The sequence below is a fragment of the Kwoniella botswanensis genome, chromosome 3 (genome assembly GCF_036426115.1).
Source record: "Kwoniella botswanensis chromosome 3, complete sequence".
NCBI lineage: Eukaryota > Fungi > Basidiomycota > Tremellomycetes > Tremellales > Cryptococcaceae > Kwoniella > Kwoniella botswanensis.
The window spans coordinates 1-16569 of record NC_088601.1 but is presented as its reverse complement, the minus strand read 5'-3'; the positions used below and the strand labels follow the sequence as shown (position 1 = coordinate 16569).

At 50.9% G+C, this 16569-nt stretch overlaps 7 protein-coding genes across 7 annotated transcripts; all 7 read right to left on the bottom strand.

Annotated features, from left to right (window-relative positions):
- Positions 1–356: 356 nt before the first annotated feature.
- L199_007873 (uncharacterized protein) lies at positions 357–1582 on the bottom strand (the record flags this gene model as incomplete). Its single annotated transcript, XM_064893559.1, has 2 exons — positions 357–754; positions 886–1582. The coding sequence occupies 2 exons, from the start codon at positions 1580–1582 to the stop codon at positions 357–359; spliced, it is 1095 nt and encodes a 364-aa protein (XP_064749631.1).
- A 4140-nt stretch (positions 1583–5722) lies between these two features.
- Positions 5723–6682, bottom strand: L199_007872 (uncharacterized protein; the record flags this gene model as incomplete). Its single annotated transcript, XM_064893558.1, has 1 exon — positions 5723–6682. The coding sequence occupies one exon, from the start codon at positions 6680–6682 to the stop codon at positions 5723–5725; it is 960 nt and encodes a 319-aa protein (XP_064749630.1).
- A 462-nt stretch (positions 6683–7144) lies between these two features.
- L199_007871 (uncharacterized protein) lies at positions 7145–7654 on the bottom strand (the record flags this gene model as incomplete). The annotated part of the gene is made up of 1 exon (XM_064893557.1): positions 7145–7654. One exon carries the CDS (start codon positions 7652–7654, stop codon positions 7145–7147), a length of 510 nt encoding a protein of 169 aa, XP_064749629.1.
- A 379-nt stretch (positions 7655–8033) lies between these two features.
- L199_007870 (uncharacterized protein) lies at positions 8034–8366 on the bottom strand (the record flags this gene model as incomplete). The annotated part of the gene is made up of 1 exon (XM_064893556.1): positions 8034–8366. The coding sequence occupies one exon, from the start codon at positions 8364–8366 to the stop codon at positions 8034–8036; it is 333 nt and encodes a 110-aa protein (XP_064749628.1).
- Positions 8367–12541: 4175 nt separating this feature from the next.
- L199_007869 (uncharacterized protein) lies at positions 12542–12982 on the bottom strand (the record flags this gene model as incomplete). The annotated part of the gene is made up of 1 exon (XM_064893555.1): positions 12542–12982. The coding sequence occupies one exon, from the start codon at positions 12980–12982 to the stop codon at positions 12542–12544; it is 441 nt and encodes a 146-aa protein (XP_064749627.1).
- Positions 12983–13073: 91 nt separating this feature from the next.
- Positions 13074–13426, bottom strand: L199_007868 (uncharacterized protein; the record flags this gene model as incomplete). Its single annotated transcript, XM_064893554.1, has 2 exons — positions 13074–13208; positions 13283–13426. 2 exons carry the CDS (start codon positions 13424–13426, stop codon positions 13074–13076), a joined length of 279 nt encoding a protein of 92 aa, XP_064749626.1.
- A 445-nt stretch (positions 13427–13871) lies between these two features.
- On the bottom strand, positions 13872–14360 carry L199_007867 (uncharacterized protein; the record flags this gene model as incomplete). Its single annotated transcript, XM_064893553.1, has 2 exons — positions 13872–13921; positions 13997–14360. The coding sequence occupies 2 exons, from the start codon at positions 14358–14360 to the stop codon at positions 13872–13874; spliced, it is 414 nt and encodes a 137-aa protein (XP_064749625.1).
- Positions 14361–16569: the final 2209 nt, after the last annotated feature.

The following is a 16569-nucleotide window of genomic DNA, read 5'->3' as shown; positions in this document are numbered from 1 at the left end:
CCCTATTGGGGTTACATATCAAATTGTACAAGCAGACGCGTCTGACCCCTATAAAAACCACTACTGGCTGACCCCTAAAGAAACCACTACTGAGTCTGACCCCTAAAGAAACCACTACTGGGGATACGAAGGATCGTACATACTGTCTGGCTGACCCCTACAAAACCACTACTGGGTATACAAAGGATCGTACACCCTTACTGGCTGACCCCTAAAGAAACCACTACTGAGTCTGACCCTAAAGAAACCACTACTGGGGATACGAAGGATCGTACATACTGTCCGGCTGACCCCTACAGAAACCACTACTGAGTATACATAGTATGGTTGGTACATAATTACATAGCGCTTATGGCTTACACATGATGACTGGGGTATCGTTTACGGTGGTAGGATAACCCTCTCTCACTAGCTGTCACCTTTCCGCAGGAGCACACCCATAAGCCCGTCTCTGCCATCTCCTCTGCAGTGAACCTGTCCTCACCGTGTTTCTTCTTGATGTGATCGAGGAGATCCTTGTAGGTCTTATCACATTTGGGACAAGTATCCTGCCCTGACCTCGGCTTCCAGGACCTCTTAGCACGGGGTAACATGATTCCTTGCATGTCCAAGTAATCCGTTGTAGGCTCGCAGGTGAACATGGTGATCACCACTCGTTTCTTGGCATCTTCTGGCTTGAGAGCCACCACTCGATGAGGTAGGAGCCCTGGCTGGAAGAACACAACATCACCGGGAAAGACGGGTAAAGCGAGTCCTAACGTGGGAAGCAAGAGATCACCCTACCATCTGTGTGATCCCAGTCTAAGTTCTCCCGACCCAAGACGAGGAGTGTGGTGTATAGACGACGGTCATCATGGTTATCCATGTGCAGCTTCTCTGATTGACCTTGGGTGATCGCAGAGCAGGTAGCCAGCTGACCGAAGCGGAAGAAATCGGCTACATGGTCAACCTGGACATCTTGAAAGTCGGAAGGGGACAATCCACGGAGATCGAGCTTTCCTTGGTCAACGGCAGACCTGAAACGGTCGTTGCTGGCTTTATGTGCCAGGCAGGTCTTACGATCCACCTGGTCGAGCCTGGCTTGAACCTTCTCCTTGACGACAGCATCTATGGCCAAGCATAGTCCCAGCATACATTGCCTTCTCGCTGCTGCGACCCGTTTGTTCGAATGTGGTTGTAGTGTGTCATTGGTGACCCAGGGTGTATGGATCTCGGAGGCACGGAAGAAGACACCAAGATGATGCGGGCTCAGTCCAGTGGTACGCTCGGTACCTTTGATGAAAGCTTGACACCCAGCGCTCTCACTTTTCCTGGCGGCTTCAAGTATGGTATCCTGATCTCCCTGTGATAGCTGACCGGAGATCCTGACCACCCAGAACTTGGGACCACCCGATCTATGGGGGCGCGGAATGGCCAAATCGCCATGCTCAGGCAGTCGACGGAGCGGCTGGTCAGCCGAGTCACCAAGTAGCCGTCTCACAGTTGCCTCGATGTTTGATCGGTTTGACCTGGTGTGGGTGCAGTAGTATGTCTGGACATGGGCCGGTGTGGGCGCTTGGATGACGGATGGGACTCGAGACATGGCTGCCTAAGGGATGATGGTGAGTGACGGTGGATCACATGACGGAAACTCACGGTTTGTATCACCCGATGTCTGTACTGTACCTATTCAATCGGGGCGTTACGGTTTGTGATGTGATACGGTACCTAAGACAACCTACCGGTCAGCTTTCGACATGACCCTCCACCATACACAGCTCTGCCAGACCCGATGGGCACGGCATGTGCCGCCCACCGCAACCCTCATATGCATCATTAGACTATATACTACTTGGCCCTATATCCCCGTCCCAGCTTGGTCAGGACCATCGGGTCCATCTTCTTCTTCAATTCCTCCATGCGGAGCACCTTTCTGTGCGATGGTGCCGGTGCCGGTGCCGGTCTCGTCTTCCGCTTTGGCTTGAACAGGACGTTGCGACTCACTGTCAAATCGATGGGGTTGGATCGCGTACCGGTTTTAGCGTTCCTATCGGTTCAGAATCAGCGTACGGTACGATATGATGTCAACTTAGATTTAATCGTGTATGGGCGTTCGGTGGGTGGTGGGGAATGTCCTCTGACCCCTAAATCGACCCCTGCTTATATAGACATCGACCTGCTCTGACGATGCGATATGGACGACACCATTGATCGCACCATACGACCAATATCGCATCGTTTATCGCATCATACGACCAATATCGCATCGTTATGACATCGTGTATCGCATCATACGACCAATATCGCGTCGTTTACGACCAATATCGCATCGTTATGACATCGTTATCGCACCATACGACCAATATCGCATCGTGATTCATCGTATGACATCGTTGTCGCATCGTTATCGCATCATCTATCGCACCATACGACCAATCTCGCATGGCATCACATCGTCGGCCACCCAGATGGTAAAAGTGGTATGGGGACTCATTCCTAACGAAATTTCAATGCGATTCTAATGGTAGGATCGGTTTAACTCTATCTGCAACGGTCAAGGAGTTAGAAAAAAGGGCATTCCTAGACGCAAGTTTTTTTTTTTGAGTGAGGGGTACCGTGAGGGGTACCGTTAGATGCGAAATTTCGAGAGGAATCTGATGGTACGGGCCACACTACTCTAACCGCGCTGGGTGTGGAGCAATTTGCCAAATCAGTATTATGCAATCCAAATGAAGTGGATCTACGTTGTCTGGGGTCATATGGTTTGTGGATAGGTAGCTGGTTTGAAAATTCGCTCGATATGGGTTAAATCTGATAAATTAGCAGTGAATGACAGATTCTGTGTGATGAGATTATGCGAAATCCCCAAGGGGAAATAGTGCTTGGAAGATGGTGGACAGCTGAGCTGCGACAGGTGATGACTAAGTATATTTCATGCAGACTGGAGCTGTTACATCTGAACGAGCTGGATTGAACAAAACATCGGTTAACCCCCCCATTAACCCCCAGTCAAACGGGCGATCAGCCAGGTAGTTATGAAGGTATAGGTGGCGGGGACCACGTGTGGGTGTGTGTTAGGGGTTGGGTTACATACCGATTCTCTGAGGGGTGCCGATTTTGGGCCGAATTTCGTGCATGCATATTATCGTCCCAGATGGTAGAGGGGACGTCTAGGATGCTGGGAAAATTGATCTGAGGTCTCTACGTGATGTGTAGCGTGATTGAGAAAATATTCTGGGTCGGCACGGGAGCGACCCCCAAGCCGGGATCAAATTTGGGTCTGAAAAAAAGATTACATCGGCCACGCACACATGCATGCTTCATGACATATATCACCTGGTAGAGGAGGAGTGTGTGAGCCAGGATATACCAGTTGCAGGACGATAGCATCGGTGTGTGACAAATGAGAAATTATTTTCACTCACAGCTCGGTCTGACCCCCCAAGCCGGGATCAAATCGAGGAAGAGTGAAAACATTTTCCGTTTCGCGCATGCATGTATTCTTCCAAGTCTCTAAGACATTACCAGTACAGAATCGGCTGCTGAACCAGGATCTGAAGTCAGATTGTGCATAGCTGCGATGTGTGACGAATGAGAATTTATTTTCACTCACAAGACAGTCCGACCCCCCTAAGCCGGGATCAAATCCGACTTGGTGAAAACTTTTTCAAATCGCCCATGCATGCATTCTTCAAGTTGTTCAAGATATTCCCAATACAGAACGAGCTGCCGATTCAGAATCTCAAGTCAGATCATGCATAGGTGCCGCGAGTGACAAATGAGAATTTATTTTCACTCACTCGACCTTCCGACCTCCTAAGCCGGGATCAAATTTCTGACCCAGGTTGACCCCTACAGAAACCCTCACTGAGCGTACGGCTCACCTGTTTGACGCGTCTCGTCTGACCCAAACCACAAGTCAGCTTATCGCTTACCGTGCATAGATCAAGCGACTCACCACCAAGTCCTGTCCTATCCTCATCTTCCATACCCTCGTCACCTCCCACGGCCCCTGCTGGATTCCCAAGTCTGATATCCCCAAGACCTCGGCCGAGACCAATTCTGTCAACCACCTCAGCATCTTCACCCCATTCAGCTTATGGCGGCATCCCTTCTTACCGCAGGCGATCCTGAAAGGATGAGCGCTGTTCCTATGATATCCATGACCAGGTCCATCGGGATCTCTCTGACAGGGGAATCGACCATTGGGCATGATGCGTTTCACCAATCCAAACAGACCATCCAACTGTTCATCAGTCCGATACTTGTCAGACAGCAAGCTGAAGCAGGTCGGAACTACCTCCTCACCACCCATCCACCAGGCATCGGTTGACAGCGACTTGGTGGGTGAGCCATGATCTGAATTCCAGCCGAGAGAATTCAAGATGTCGACCAGGATCTGTCTTTGCTGTGGAGTAGGTACGTTGGATGCGGCTCCTTGAAACACGCTTCTGATCTGAGCTTGCTCGTATACCCAGTTGGCATTACTGAGGAAAGCCTCTCGGGTGACCAGCTTGGCATCCAGGTGATGTTTGCAGTGAGGACCTTCTCCTTGACCGAGCCAGTAGGAAGGATCAAGGAATGGAGTCGCTTCCACCAGACGGCGGGCTTCTTTCAAGCCGGGTGCCGTCACACTGACCTCTATCCGGAACCCTCCGAGACCTCTGTCGTCCTTGCTGGAAAGGTTGTGTATCATCCTTGACGCCTTCTCGACTTGATTCCTGACCCCGTACATGGTCTTGGGAATGCTCCCTTGCAGGTGAGAGTCGAACGACTTGATGACATGGACGATCCTTGGGTAGATTTTGAGCTTGAACTTGCGCCGTTTGTGGGTGGCTTTGATGCTGACCGTACCATAGTCCATCGACCCCGGCAACATGGTCCGATAGTGACGGAAGCCATTGTGTCTGCCTGTGGCCGAAGCAAACAGCCAGATGTAAGGAGATCCAAAGTTGACCCCAATGTCCCATTTGTTGTATTTCGCATACTTGTGATCGACCTGAGCTGGTTCCGAGCTGAGGAAGCGATCTGTGATGGGCATCTTCTGACCATATGCCTTGAGCCGTATGACACTGCATCCGGAAGCAATGAGGCAGTGAACAAAAACACTGGTCGGGAGATGAGCCCTGCCCAGACTGGCTTGCTCACGGAATCGACCTTTTTGGATGGCTTGGTACTTGTCGGCTTCTTCAATGAAAACGTCTCTATGTCGAGGATGGACCCATAACTGGTGGGTGGCTTGAGCGAGATACATGTACTGGCTGAAGTCTGGACCGTGGGACGTTTCAAGCCTCCTTGTAGGTGCCCGGTTGACGATCTGGACATCGGCCAGCGAGCTTTCAAACCTGTTCAAGTATTCCTCTGGTGAGATTGACAGTTCCCATCGGTCCACATCGGTAGGTTTCCTCTCCAACTCGTCCAGCCAGTCGTTCCCTTCCTCCTGATGTTCCACCAGCTTCTTGAATCCTCCCATGAAAGGTAACTCTGGGACAAACGACTCGAGCCATTCCACCCCACATCTTCTAATACTGGAGGGCTCCACCCTCTATCCCGTACATCCACACCCTCTTGTTCTCCCGTGACATCTTGTTCCGTACTAGCACGTATGCTCCCTCGTTCTTCTCCATCCTCATCCCTCCCAGTAAGTCCCAAAGGTCATCGTCTATGTCCTCACCACCGTCATCTCTGCCCGCACCATCTTCCATTATCCCTTGACCATCCCGTCCATCAGACTCCTGGGGATCTATATCCATCCCCCTTGGTCCGATTCATCTTCTTCTGGCTGCCATTGATATGATCCATCGTCACTCATCACTGATCGTTCCTCTTCATTCTCTTCATCGGACCATGGTCTGTCATCCCCATCCTGGGCTGCATCCTCGATCTCCTTGGCCCGCTTTCTCTCCCAATAAGCCTCATCCTCGATCTCTTCCTCCTCCTCCTCCTCCTCCTCCTCGTCGTCGTCATCTTCTTCTACTTCTTTACCAGCCCCGTCCTCTTCATACACTTCCGTCTCCTGACCATGACTGAATACGTCATCATCCGCCTCATCGTATACATAGAGGACGGGATTGGTAACTCTGGAGGAGGACCTACGGGTGGGAGTGAGTGGTGAGCTGTTGATCTGCAAGTGGTTGATGGACAGACCGTTGGGTGACAGAGACTGAGATGACCGACGGGTACTTGCAGGACTCAGACTGGGCGTTCCCACGACTGAACTCAGAGGGGATGACGTGGAGTTAGCTGGTGGGACATGGCCAGATGCAGAGTGCGCCGAGCTGAGCGGACTGCTGAAACGACTGGGGGTCTTTAGAGTGGATCTCCAAGGGGATGCTTCAAGGAGAGATGCTATCGAAGGGGCAGGTGTCAATGAGTTGCTGAGATATGGAGCTGCCCTTTGAGCTGGAGAGTAAAGAGATGCTGTCGAAGGGGCAGGTGTCAATGAGTTGCTGAGATATCGAGCGGCCCTTTGAGCTGGAGAGTAACTGGGACAGTTGAACCGTAGCTGATGTTTGTTGAGCCCACTCGCATTCAACACCAATCTCCCACATGCACATACCACCACCTCCGTGTCTGAAATATCATCCTTGGTGAATCGATCTCCCTTGTGTCTCTTCTTGAAGTGTTCCACCAGATCGACATAAAGAATCCCAGCACACCTATTGCATCTGCCTGAGGGGTTGGTCGTCTTTCCTCTGGGCATGGTATTTCTTATGTGATATGAATGTCTAAATGGAATCGCATCAAAGAAATCCCTACTGAGTAGAAGAAGTATGGTAAGTAGAGACGCGTCTGACTACTAAAGAAACCCCTATTGGGGTTACATATCAAATTGTACAAGCAGACGCGTCTGACCCTATAAAAACCACTACTGGCTGACCCCTAAAGAAACCACTACTGAGTCTGACCCCTAAAGAAACCACTACTGGGGATACGAAGGATCGTACATACTGTCTGGCTGACCCCTACAAAACCACTACTGGGTATACAAAGGATCGTACACCCTTACTGGCTGACCCCTAAAGAAACCACTACTGAGTCTGACCCCTAAAGAAACCACTACTGGGGATACGAAGGATCGTACATACTGTCCGGCTGACCCCTACAGAAACCACTACTGAGTATACATAGTATGGTTGGTACATAATTACATAGCGCTTATGGCTTACACATGATGACTGGGGTATCGTTTACGGTGGTAGGATAACCCTCTCTCACTAGCTGTCACCTTTCCGCAGGAGCACACCCATAAGCCCGTCTCTGCCATCTCCTCTGCAGTGAACCTGTCCTCACCGTGTTTCTTCTTGATGTGATCGAGGAGATCCTTGTAGGTCTTATCACATTTGGGACAAGTATCCTGCCCTGACCTCGGCTTCCAGGACCTCTTAGCACGGGGTAACATGATTCCTTGCATGTCCAAGTAATCCGTTGTAGGCTCGCAGGTGAACATGGTGATCACCACTCGTTTCTTGGCATCTTCTGGCTTGAGAGCCACCACTCGATGAGGTAGGAGCCCTGGCTGGAAGAACACAACATCACCGGGAAAGACGGGTAAAGCGAGTCCTAACGTGGGAAGCAAGAGATCACCCCTACCATCTGTGTGATCCCAGTCTAAGTTCTCCCGACCCAAGACGAGGAGTGTGGTGTATAGACGACGGTCATCATGGTTATCCATGTGCAGCTTCTGATTGACCTTGGGTGATCGCAGAGCAGGTAGCCAGCTGACCGAAGCGGAAGAAATCGGCTACATGGTCAACCTGGACATCTTGAAAGTCGGAAGGGGACAATCCACGGAGATCGAGCTTTCCTTGGTCAACGGCAGACCTGAAACGGTCGTTGCTGGCTTTATGTGCCAGGCAGGTCTTACGATCCACCTGGTCGAGCCTGGCTTGAACCTTCTCCTTGACGACAGCATCTATGGCCAAGCATAGTCCCAGCATACATTGCCTTCGCTGCTGCGACCCGTTTGTTCGAATGTGGTTGTAGTGTGTCATTGGTGACCCAGGGTGTATGGATCTCGGAGGCACGGAAGAAGACACCAAGATGATGCGGGCTCAGTCCAGTGGTACGCTCGGTACCTTTGATGAAAGCTTGACACCCAGCGCTCTCACTTTTCCTGGCGGCTTCAAGTATGGTATCCTGATCTCCTGTGATAGCTGACCGGAGATCCTGACCACCCAGAACTTGGGACCACCCGATCTATGGGGGCGCGGAATGGCCAAATCGCCATGCTCAGGCAGTCGACGGAGCGGCTGGTCAGCCGAGTCACCAAGTAGCCGTCTCACAGTTGCCTCGATGTTTGATCGGTTTGACCTGGTGTGGGTGCAGTAGTATGTCTGGACATGGGCCGGTGTGGGCGCTTGGATGACGGATGGGACTCGAGACATGGCTGCCTAAGGGATGATGGTGAGTGACGGTGGATCACATGACGGAAACTCACGGTTTGTATCACCCGATGTCTGTACTGTACCTATTCAATCGGGGCGTTACGGTTTGTGATGTGATACGGTACCTAAGACAACCTACCGGTCAGCTTTCGACATGACCCTCCACCATACACAGCTCTGCCAGACCCGATGGGCACGGCATGTGCCGCCCACCGCAACCCTCATATGCATCATTAGACTATATACTACTTGGCCCTATATCCCCGTCCCAGCTTGGTCAGGACCATCGGGTCCATCTTCTTCTTCAATTCCTCCATGCGGAGCACCTTTCTGTGCGATGGTGCCGGTGCCGGTGCCGGTCTCGTCTTCCGCTTTGGCTTGAACAGGACGTTGCGACTCACTGTCAAATCGATGGGGTTGGATCGCGTACCGGTTTTAGCGTTCCTATCGGTTCAGAATCAGCGTACGGTACGATATGATGTCAACTTAGATTTAATCGTGTATGGGCGTTCGGTGGGTGGTGGGGAATGTCCTCTGACCCCTAAATCGACCCCCTGCTTATATAGACATCGACCTGCTCTGACGATGCGATATGGACGACACCATTGATCGCACCATACGACCAATATCGCATCGTTTATCGCATCATACGACCAATATCGCATCGTTATGACATCGTGTATCGCATCATACGACCAATATCGCGTCGTTTACGACCAATATCGCATCGTTATGACATCGTTATCGCACCATACGACCAATATCGCATCGTGATTCATCGTATGACATCGTTGTCGCATCGTTATCGCATCATCTATCGCACCATACGACCAATCTCGCATGGCATCACATCGTCGGCCACCCAGATGGTAAAAGTGGTATGGGGACTCATTCCTAACGAAATTTCAATGCGATTCTAATGGTAGGATCGGTTTAACTCTATCTGCAACGGTCAAGGAGTTAGAAAAAGGGCATTCCTAGACGCAAGTTTTTGAGTGAGGGGTACCGTGAGGGGTACCGTTAGATGCGAAATTTCGAGAGGAATCTGATGGTACGGGCCACACTACTCTAACCGCGCTGGGTGTGGAGCAATTTGCCAAATCAGTATTATGCAATCCAAATGAAGTGGATCTACGTTGTCTGGGGTCATATGGTTTGTGGATAGGTAGCTGGTTTGAAAATTCGCTCGATATGGGTTAAATCTGATAAATTAGCAGTGAATGACAGATTCTGTGTGATGAGATTATGCGAAATCCCCAAGGGAAATAGTGCTTGAAGATGGTGGACAGCTGAGGCTGCGACAGGTGATGACTAAGTATATTTCATGCAGACTGGAGCTGTTACATCTGAACGAGCTGGATTGAACAAAACATCGGTTAACCCCATTAACCCCCAGTCAAACGGGCGATCAGCCAGGTAGTTATGAAGGTATAGGTGGCGGGGACCACGTGTGGGTGTGTGTTAGGGTTGGGTTACATACCGATTCTCTGAGGGGTGCCGATTTTGGGCCGAATTTCGTGCATGCATATTATCGTCCCAGATGGTAGAGGGGACGTCTAGGATGCTGGGAAAATTGATCTGAGGTCTCTACGTGATGTGTAGCGTGATTGAGAAAATATTCTGGGTCGGCACGGAGCGACCCCAAGCCGGGATCAAATTTGGGTCTGAAAAAGATTACATCGGCCACGCACATGCATGCTTCATGACATATATCACCTGGTAGAGGAGGAGTGTGTGAGCCAGGATATACCAGTTGCAGGACGATAGCATCGGTGTGTGACAAATGAGAAATTATTTTCACTCACAGCTCGGTCTGACCCCGCCGGGATCAAATCGAGGAAGAGTGAAAAACATTTTCCGTTTCGCGCATGCATGTATTCTTCCAAGTCTCTAAGACATTACCAGTACAGAATCGGCTGCTGAACCAGGATCTGAAGTCAGATTGTGCATAGCTGCGATGTGTGACGAATGAGAATTTATTTTCACTCACAAGACAGTCCGACCCCTAAGCCGGGATCAAATCCGACTTGGTGAAAAACTTTTTCAAATCGCCCATGCATGCATTCTTCAAGTTGTTCAAGATATTCCCAATACAGAACGAGCTGCCGATTCAGAATCTCAAGTCAGATCATGCATAGGTGCCGCGAGTGACAAATGAGAATTTATTTTCACTCACTCGACCTTCCGACCTCCTAAGCCGGGATCAAATTTCTGACCCAGGTTGACCCCTACAGAAACCCTCACTGAGCGTACGGCTCACCTGTTTGACGCGTCTCGTCTGACCCAAACCACAAGTCAGCTTATCGCTTACCGTGCATAGATCAAGCGACTCACCACCAAGTCCTGTCCTATCCTCATCTTCCATACCCTCGTCACCTCCCACGGCCCCTGCTGGATTCCCAAGTCTGATATCCCCAAGACCTCGGCCGAGACCAATTCTGTCAACCACCTCAGCATCTTCACCCCATTCAGCTTATGGCGGCATCCCTTCTTACCGCAGGCGATCCTGAAAGGATGAGCGCTGTTCCTATGATATCCATGACCAGGTCCATCGGGATCTCTGACAGGGGAATCGACCATTGGGCATGATGCGTTTCACCAATCCAAACAGACCATCCAACTGTTCATCAGTCCGATACTTGTCAGACAGCAAGCTGAAGCAGGTCGGAACTACCTCCTCACCACCCATCCACCAGGCATCGGTTGACAGCGACTTGGTGGGTGAGCCATGATCTGAATTCCAGCCGAGAGAATTCAAGATGTCGACCAGGATCTGTCTTTGCTGTGGAGTAGGTACGTTGGATGCGGCTCCTTGAAACACGCTTCTGATCTGAGCTTGCTCGTATACCCAGTTGGCATTACTGAGGAAAGCCCTCGGGTGACCAGCTTGGCATCCAGGTGATGTTTGCAGTGAGGACCTTCTCCTTGACCGAGCCAGTAGGAAGGATCAAGGAATGGAGTCGCTTCCACCAGACGGCGGGCTTCTTTCGCCGGGTGCCGTCACACTGACCTCTATCCGGAACCTCCGAGACCTCTGTCGTCCTTGCTGGAAAGGTTGTGTATCATCCTTGACGCCTTCTCGACTTGATTCCTGACCCCGTACATGGTCTTGGGAATGCTCCCTTGCAGGTGAGAGTCGAACGACTTGATGACATGGACGATCCTTGGGTAGATTTTGAGCTTGAACTTGCGCCGTTTGTGGGTGGCTTTGATGCTGACCGTACCATAGTCCATCGACCCCGGCAACATGGTCCGATAGTGACGGAAGCCATTGTGTCTGCTGTGGCCGAAGCAAACAGCCAGATGTAAGGAGATCCAAAGTTGACCCCAATGTCCCATTTGTTGTATTTCGCATACTTGTGATCGACCTGAGCTGGTTCCGAGCTGAGGAAGCGATCTGTGATGGGCATCTTCTGACCATATGCCTTGAGCCATGACACTGCATCCGGAAGCAATGAGGCAGTGAACAAAAACACTGGTCGGGAGATGAGCCCTGCCCAGACTGGCTTGCTCACGGAATCGACCTTTTGGATGGCTTGGTACTTGTCGGCTTCTTCAATGAAAACGTCTCTATGTCGAGGATGGACCCATAACTGGTGGGTGGCTTGAGCGAGATACATGTACTGGCTGAAGTCTGGACCGTGGGACGTTTCAAGCCTCCTTGTAGGTGCCCGGTTGACGATCTGGACATCGGCCAGCGAGCTTTCAAACCTGTTCAAGTATTCCTCTGGTGAGATTGACAGTTCCCATCGGTCCACATCGGTAGGTTTCTCTCCAACTCGTCCAGCCAGTCGTTCCCTTCCTCCTGATGTTCCACCAGCTTCTTGAATCCTCCCATGAAAGGTAACTCTGGGACAAACGACTCGAGCCATTCCACCCCACATCTTCTAATACTGGAGGGCTCCACCCTCTATCCCGTACATCCACACCCTCTTGTTCTCCCGTGACATCTTGTTCCGTACTAGCACGTATGCTCCCTCGTTCTTCTCCATCCTCATCCCTCCCAGTAAGTCCCAAAGGTCATCGTCTATGTCCTCACCACCGTCATCTCTGCCCGCACCATCTTCCATTATCCCTTGACCATCCCGTCCATCAGACTCCTGGGGATCTATATCCATCCCCTTGGTCCGATTCATCTTCTTCTGGCTGCCATTGATATGATCCATCGTCACTCATCACTGATCGTTCCTCTTCATTCTCTTCATCGGACCATGGTCTGTCATCCCCATCCTGGGCTGCATCCTCGATCTCCTTGGCCCGCTTTCTCTCCCATAAGCCTCATCCTCGATCTCTTCCTCCTCCTCCTCCTCCTCCTCCTCGTCGTCGTCATCTTCTTCTACTTCTTTACCAGCCCCGTCCTCTTCATACACTTCCGTCTCCTGACCATGACTGAATACGTCATCATCCGCCTCATCGTATACATAGAGGACGGGATTGGTAACTCTGGAGGAGGACCTACGGGTGGGAGGAGTGGTGAGCTGTTGATCTGCAAGTGGTTGATGGACAGACCGTTGGGTGACAGAGACTGAGATGACCGACGGGTACTTGCAGGACTCAGACTGGGCGTTCCCACGACTGAACTCAGAGGGATGACGTGGAGTTAGCTGGTGGGACATGGCCAGATGCAGAGTGCGCCGAGCTGAGCGGACTGCTGAAACGACTGGGGGTCTTTAGAGTGGATCTCCGGGGATGCTTCAAGGAGAGATGCTATCGAAGGGCAGGTGTCAATGAGTTGCTGAGATATGGAGCTGCCCTTTGAGCTGGAGAGTAAAGAGATGCTGTCGAAGGGCAGGTGTCAATGAGTTGCTGAGATATCGAGCGGCCCTTTGAGCTGGAGAGTAACTGGGACAGTTGAACCGTAGCTGATGTTTGTTGAGCCCACTCGCATTCAACACCAATCTCCCACATGCACATACCACCACCTCCGTGTCTGAAATATCATCCTTGGTGAATCGATCTCCCTTGTGTCTCTTCTTGAAGTGTTCCACCAGATCGACATAAAGAATCCCAGCACACCTATTGCATCTGCCTGAGGGGTTGGTCGTCTTTCCTCTGGGCATGGTATTTATGTGATATGAATGTCTAAATGGAATCGCATCAAAGAAATCCCTACTGAGTAGAAGAAGTATGGTAAGTAGAGACCTGACTACTAAAGAAACCCCTATTGGGGTTACATATCAAACAGACGCAGACTGACCCCTATAAAACCACTACTGGCTGACCCCTAAAGAAACCACTACTGAGTCTGACCCCTAAAGAAACCACTACTGGGGATACGAAGGATCGTACATACTGTCTGGCTGACCCTACAAAACCACTACTGGGTATACAAAGGATCGTACACCCTTACTGGCTGACCCCTAAAGAAACCACTACTGAGTCTGACCCCTAAAGAAACCACTACTGGGGATACGAAGGATCGTACATACTGTCCGGCTGACCCTACAGAAACCACTACTGAGTATACATAGTATGGTTGGTACATAATTACATAGCGCTTATGGCTTACACATGATGACTGGGGTATCGTTTACGGTGGTAGGATAACCCTCTCACTAGCTGTCACCTTCCGCAGGAGCACACCCATAAGCCCGTCTCTGCCATCTCCTCTGCAGTGAACCTGTCCTCACCGTGTTTCTTCTTGATGTGATCGAGGAGATCCTTGTAGGTCTTATCACATTTGGGACAAGTATCCTGCCCTGACCTCGGCTTCCAGGACCTCTTACGGGGTAACATGATTCCTTGCATGTCCAAGTAATCCGTTGTAGGCTCGCAGGTGAACATGGTGATCACCACTCGTTTCTTGGCATCTTCTGGCTTGAGAGCCACCACTCGATGAGGTAGGAGCCCTGGCTGGAAGAACACAACATCACCGGGAAAGACGGGTAAAGCGAGTCCTAACGTGGGAAGCAAGAGATCACCCCTACCATCTGTGTGATCCCAGTCTAAGTTCTCCCGACCCAAGACGAGGAGTGGTGTATAGACGACGGTCATCATGGTTATCCATGTGCAGCTCTGATTGACCTTGGGTGATCGCAGAGCAGGTAGCCAGCTGACCGAAGCGGAAGAAATCGGCTACATGGTCAACCTGGACATCTTGAAAGTCGGAAGGGGACAATCCACGGAGATCGAGCTTCCTTGGTCAACGGCAGACCTGAAACGGTCGTTGCTGGCTTTATGTGGCAGGTCTTACGATCCACCTGGTCGAGCCTGGCTTGAACCTTCTCCTTGACGACAGCATCTATGGCCAAGCATAGTCCCAGCATACATTGCCTTCGCTGCTGCGACCCGTTTGTTCGAATGTGGTTGTAGTGTGTCATTGGTGACCCAGGGTGTATGGATCTCGGAGGCACGGAAGAAGACACCAAGATGATGCGGGCTCAGTCCAGTGGTACGCTCGGTACCTTTGATGAAAGCTTGACACCCAGCGCTCTCACTTTTCCTGGCGGCTTCAAGTATGGTATCCTGATCTCCCTGTGATAGCTGACCGGAGATCCTGACCACCCAGAACTTGGGACCACCCGATCTATGGGGCGCGGAATGGCCAAATCGCCATGCTCAGGCAGTCGACGGAGCGGCTGGTCAGCCGAGTCACCAAGTAGCCGTCTCACAGTTGCCTCGATGTTTGATCGGTTTGACCTGGTGTGGGTGCAGTAGTATGTCTGGACATGGGCCGGTGTGGGCGCTTGATGACGGATGGGACTCGAGACATGGCTGCCTAAGGGATGATGGTGAGTGACGGTGGATCACATGACGGAAACTCACGGTTTGTATCACCCGATGTCTGTACTGTACCTATTCAATCGGGGCGTTACGGTTTGTGATGTGATACGGTACCTAAGACAACCTACCGGTCAGCTTTCGACATGACCTCCACCATACACAGCTCTGCCAGACCCGATGGGCACGGCATGTGCCGCCCACCGCAACCCTCATATGCATCATTAGACTATATACTACTTGGCCCTATATCCCCGTCCCAGCTTGGTCAGGACCATCGGGTCCATCTTCTTCCCTCCATGCGGAGCACCTTTCTGTGCGATGGTGCCGGTGCCGGTGCCGGTCTCGTCTTCCGCTTTGGCTTGAACAGGACGTTGCGACTCACTGTCAAATCGATGGGGTTGATCGCGTACCGGTTTTAGCGTTCCTATCGGTTCAGAATCAGCGTACGGTACGATATGATGTCAACTTAGATTTAATCGTGTATGGGCCGGTGGGTGGTGGGGAATGTCCTCTGACCCCTAAATCGACCCCTGCTTATATAGACATCGACCTGCTCTGACGATGCGATATGGACGACACCATTGATCGCACCATACGACCAATATCGCATCGTTTATCGCATCATACGACCAATATCGCATCGTTATGACATCGTGTATCGCATCATACGACCAATATCGCGTCGTTTACGACCAATATCGCATCGTTATGACATCGTTATCGCACCATACGACCAATATCGCATCGTGATTCATCGTATGACATCGTTGTCGCATCGTTATCGCATCATCTATCGCACCATACGACCAATCTCGCATGGCATCACATCGTCGGCCACCCAGATGGTAAAAGTGGTATGGGGACTCATTCCTAACGAAATTTCAATGCGATTCTAATGGTAGGATCGGTTTAACTCTATCTGCAACGGTCAAGGAGTTAGAAAAAAGGGCATTCCTAGACGCAAGTTTTTGAGTGAGGGGTACCGTGAGGGGTACCGTTAGATGCGAAATTTCGAGAGGAATCTGATGGTACGGGCCACACTTCTAACCGCGCTGGGTGTGGAGCAATTTGCCAAATCAGTATTATGCAATCCAAATGAAGTGGATCTACGTTGTCTGGGGTCATATGGTTTGTGGATAGGTAGCTGGTTTGAAAATTCGCTCGATATGGGTTAAATCTGATAAATTAGCAGTGAATGACAGATTCTGTGTGATGAGATTATGCGAAATCCCCAAGGGAAATAGTGCTTGAAGATGGTGGACAGCTGAGCTGCGACAGGTGATGACTAAGTATATTTCATGCAGACTGGAGCTGTTACATCTGAACGAGCTGGATTGAACAAAAATCGGTTAACCCCATTAACCCCAGTCAAACGGGCGATCAGCCAGGTAGTTATGAAGGTATAGGTGGCGGGGACCACGTGTGGGTGTGTGTTAGGGTTAGGGTTAGGGTTAGGGTTAGGTTAGGGGTTAGGGTTAGG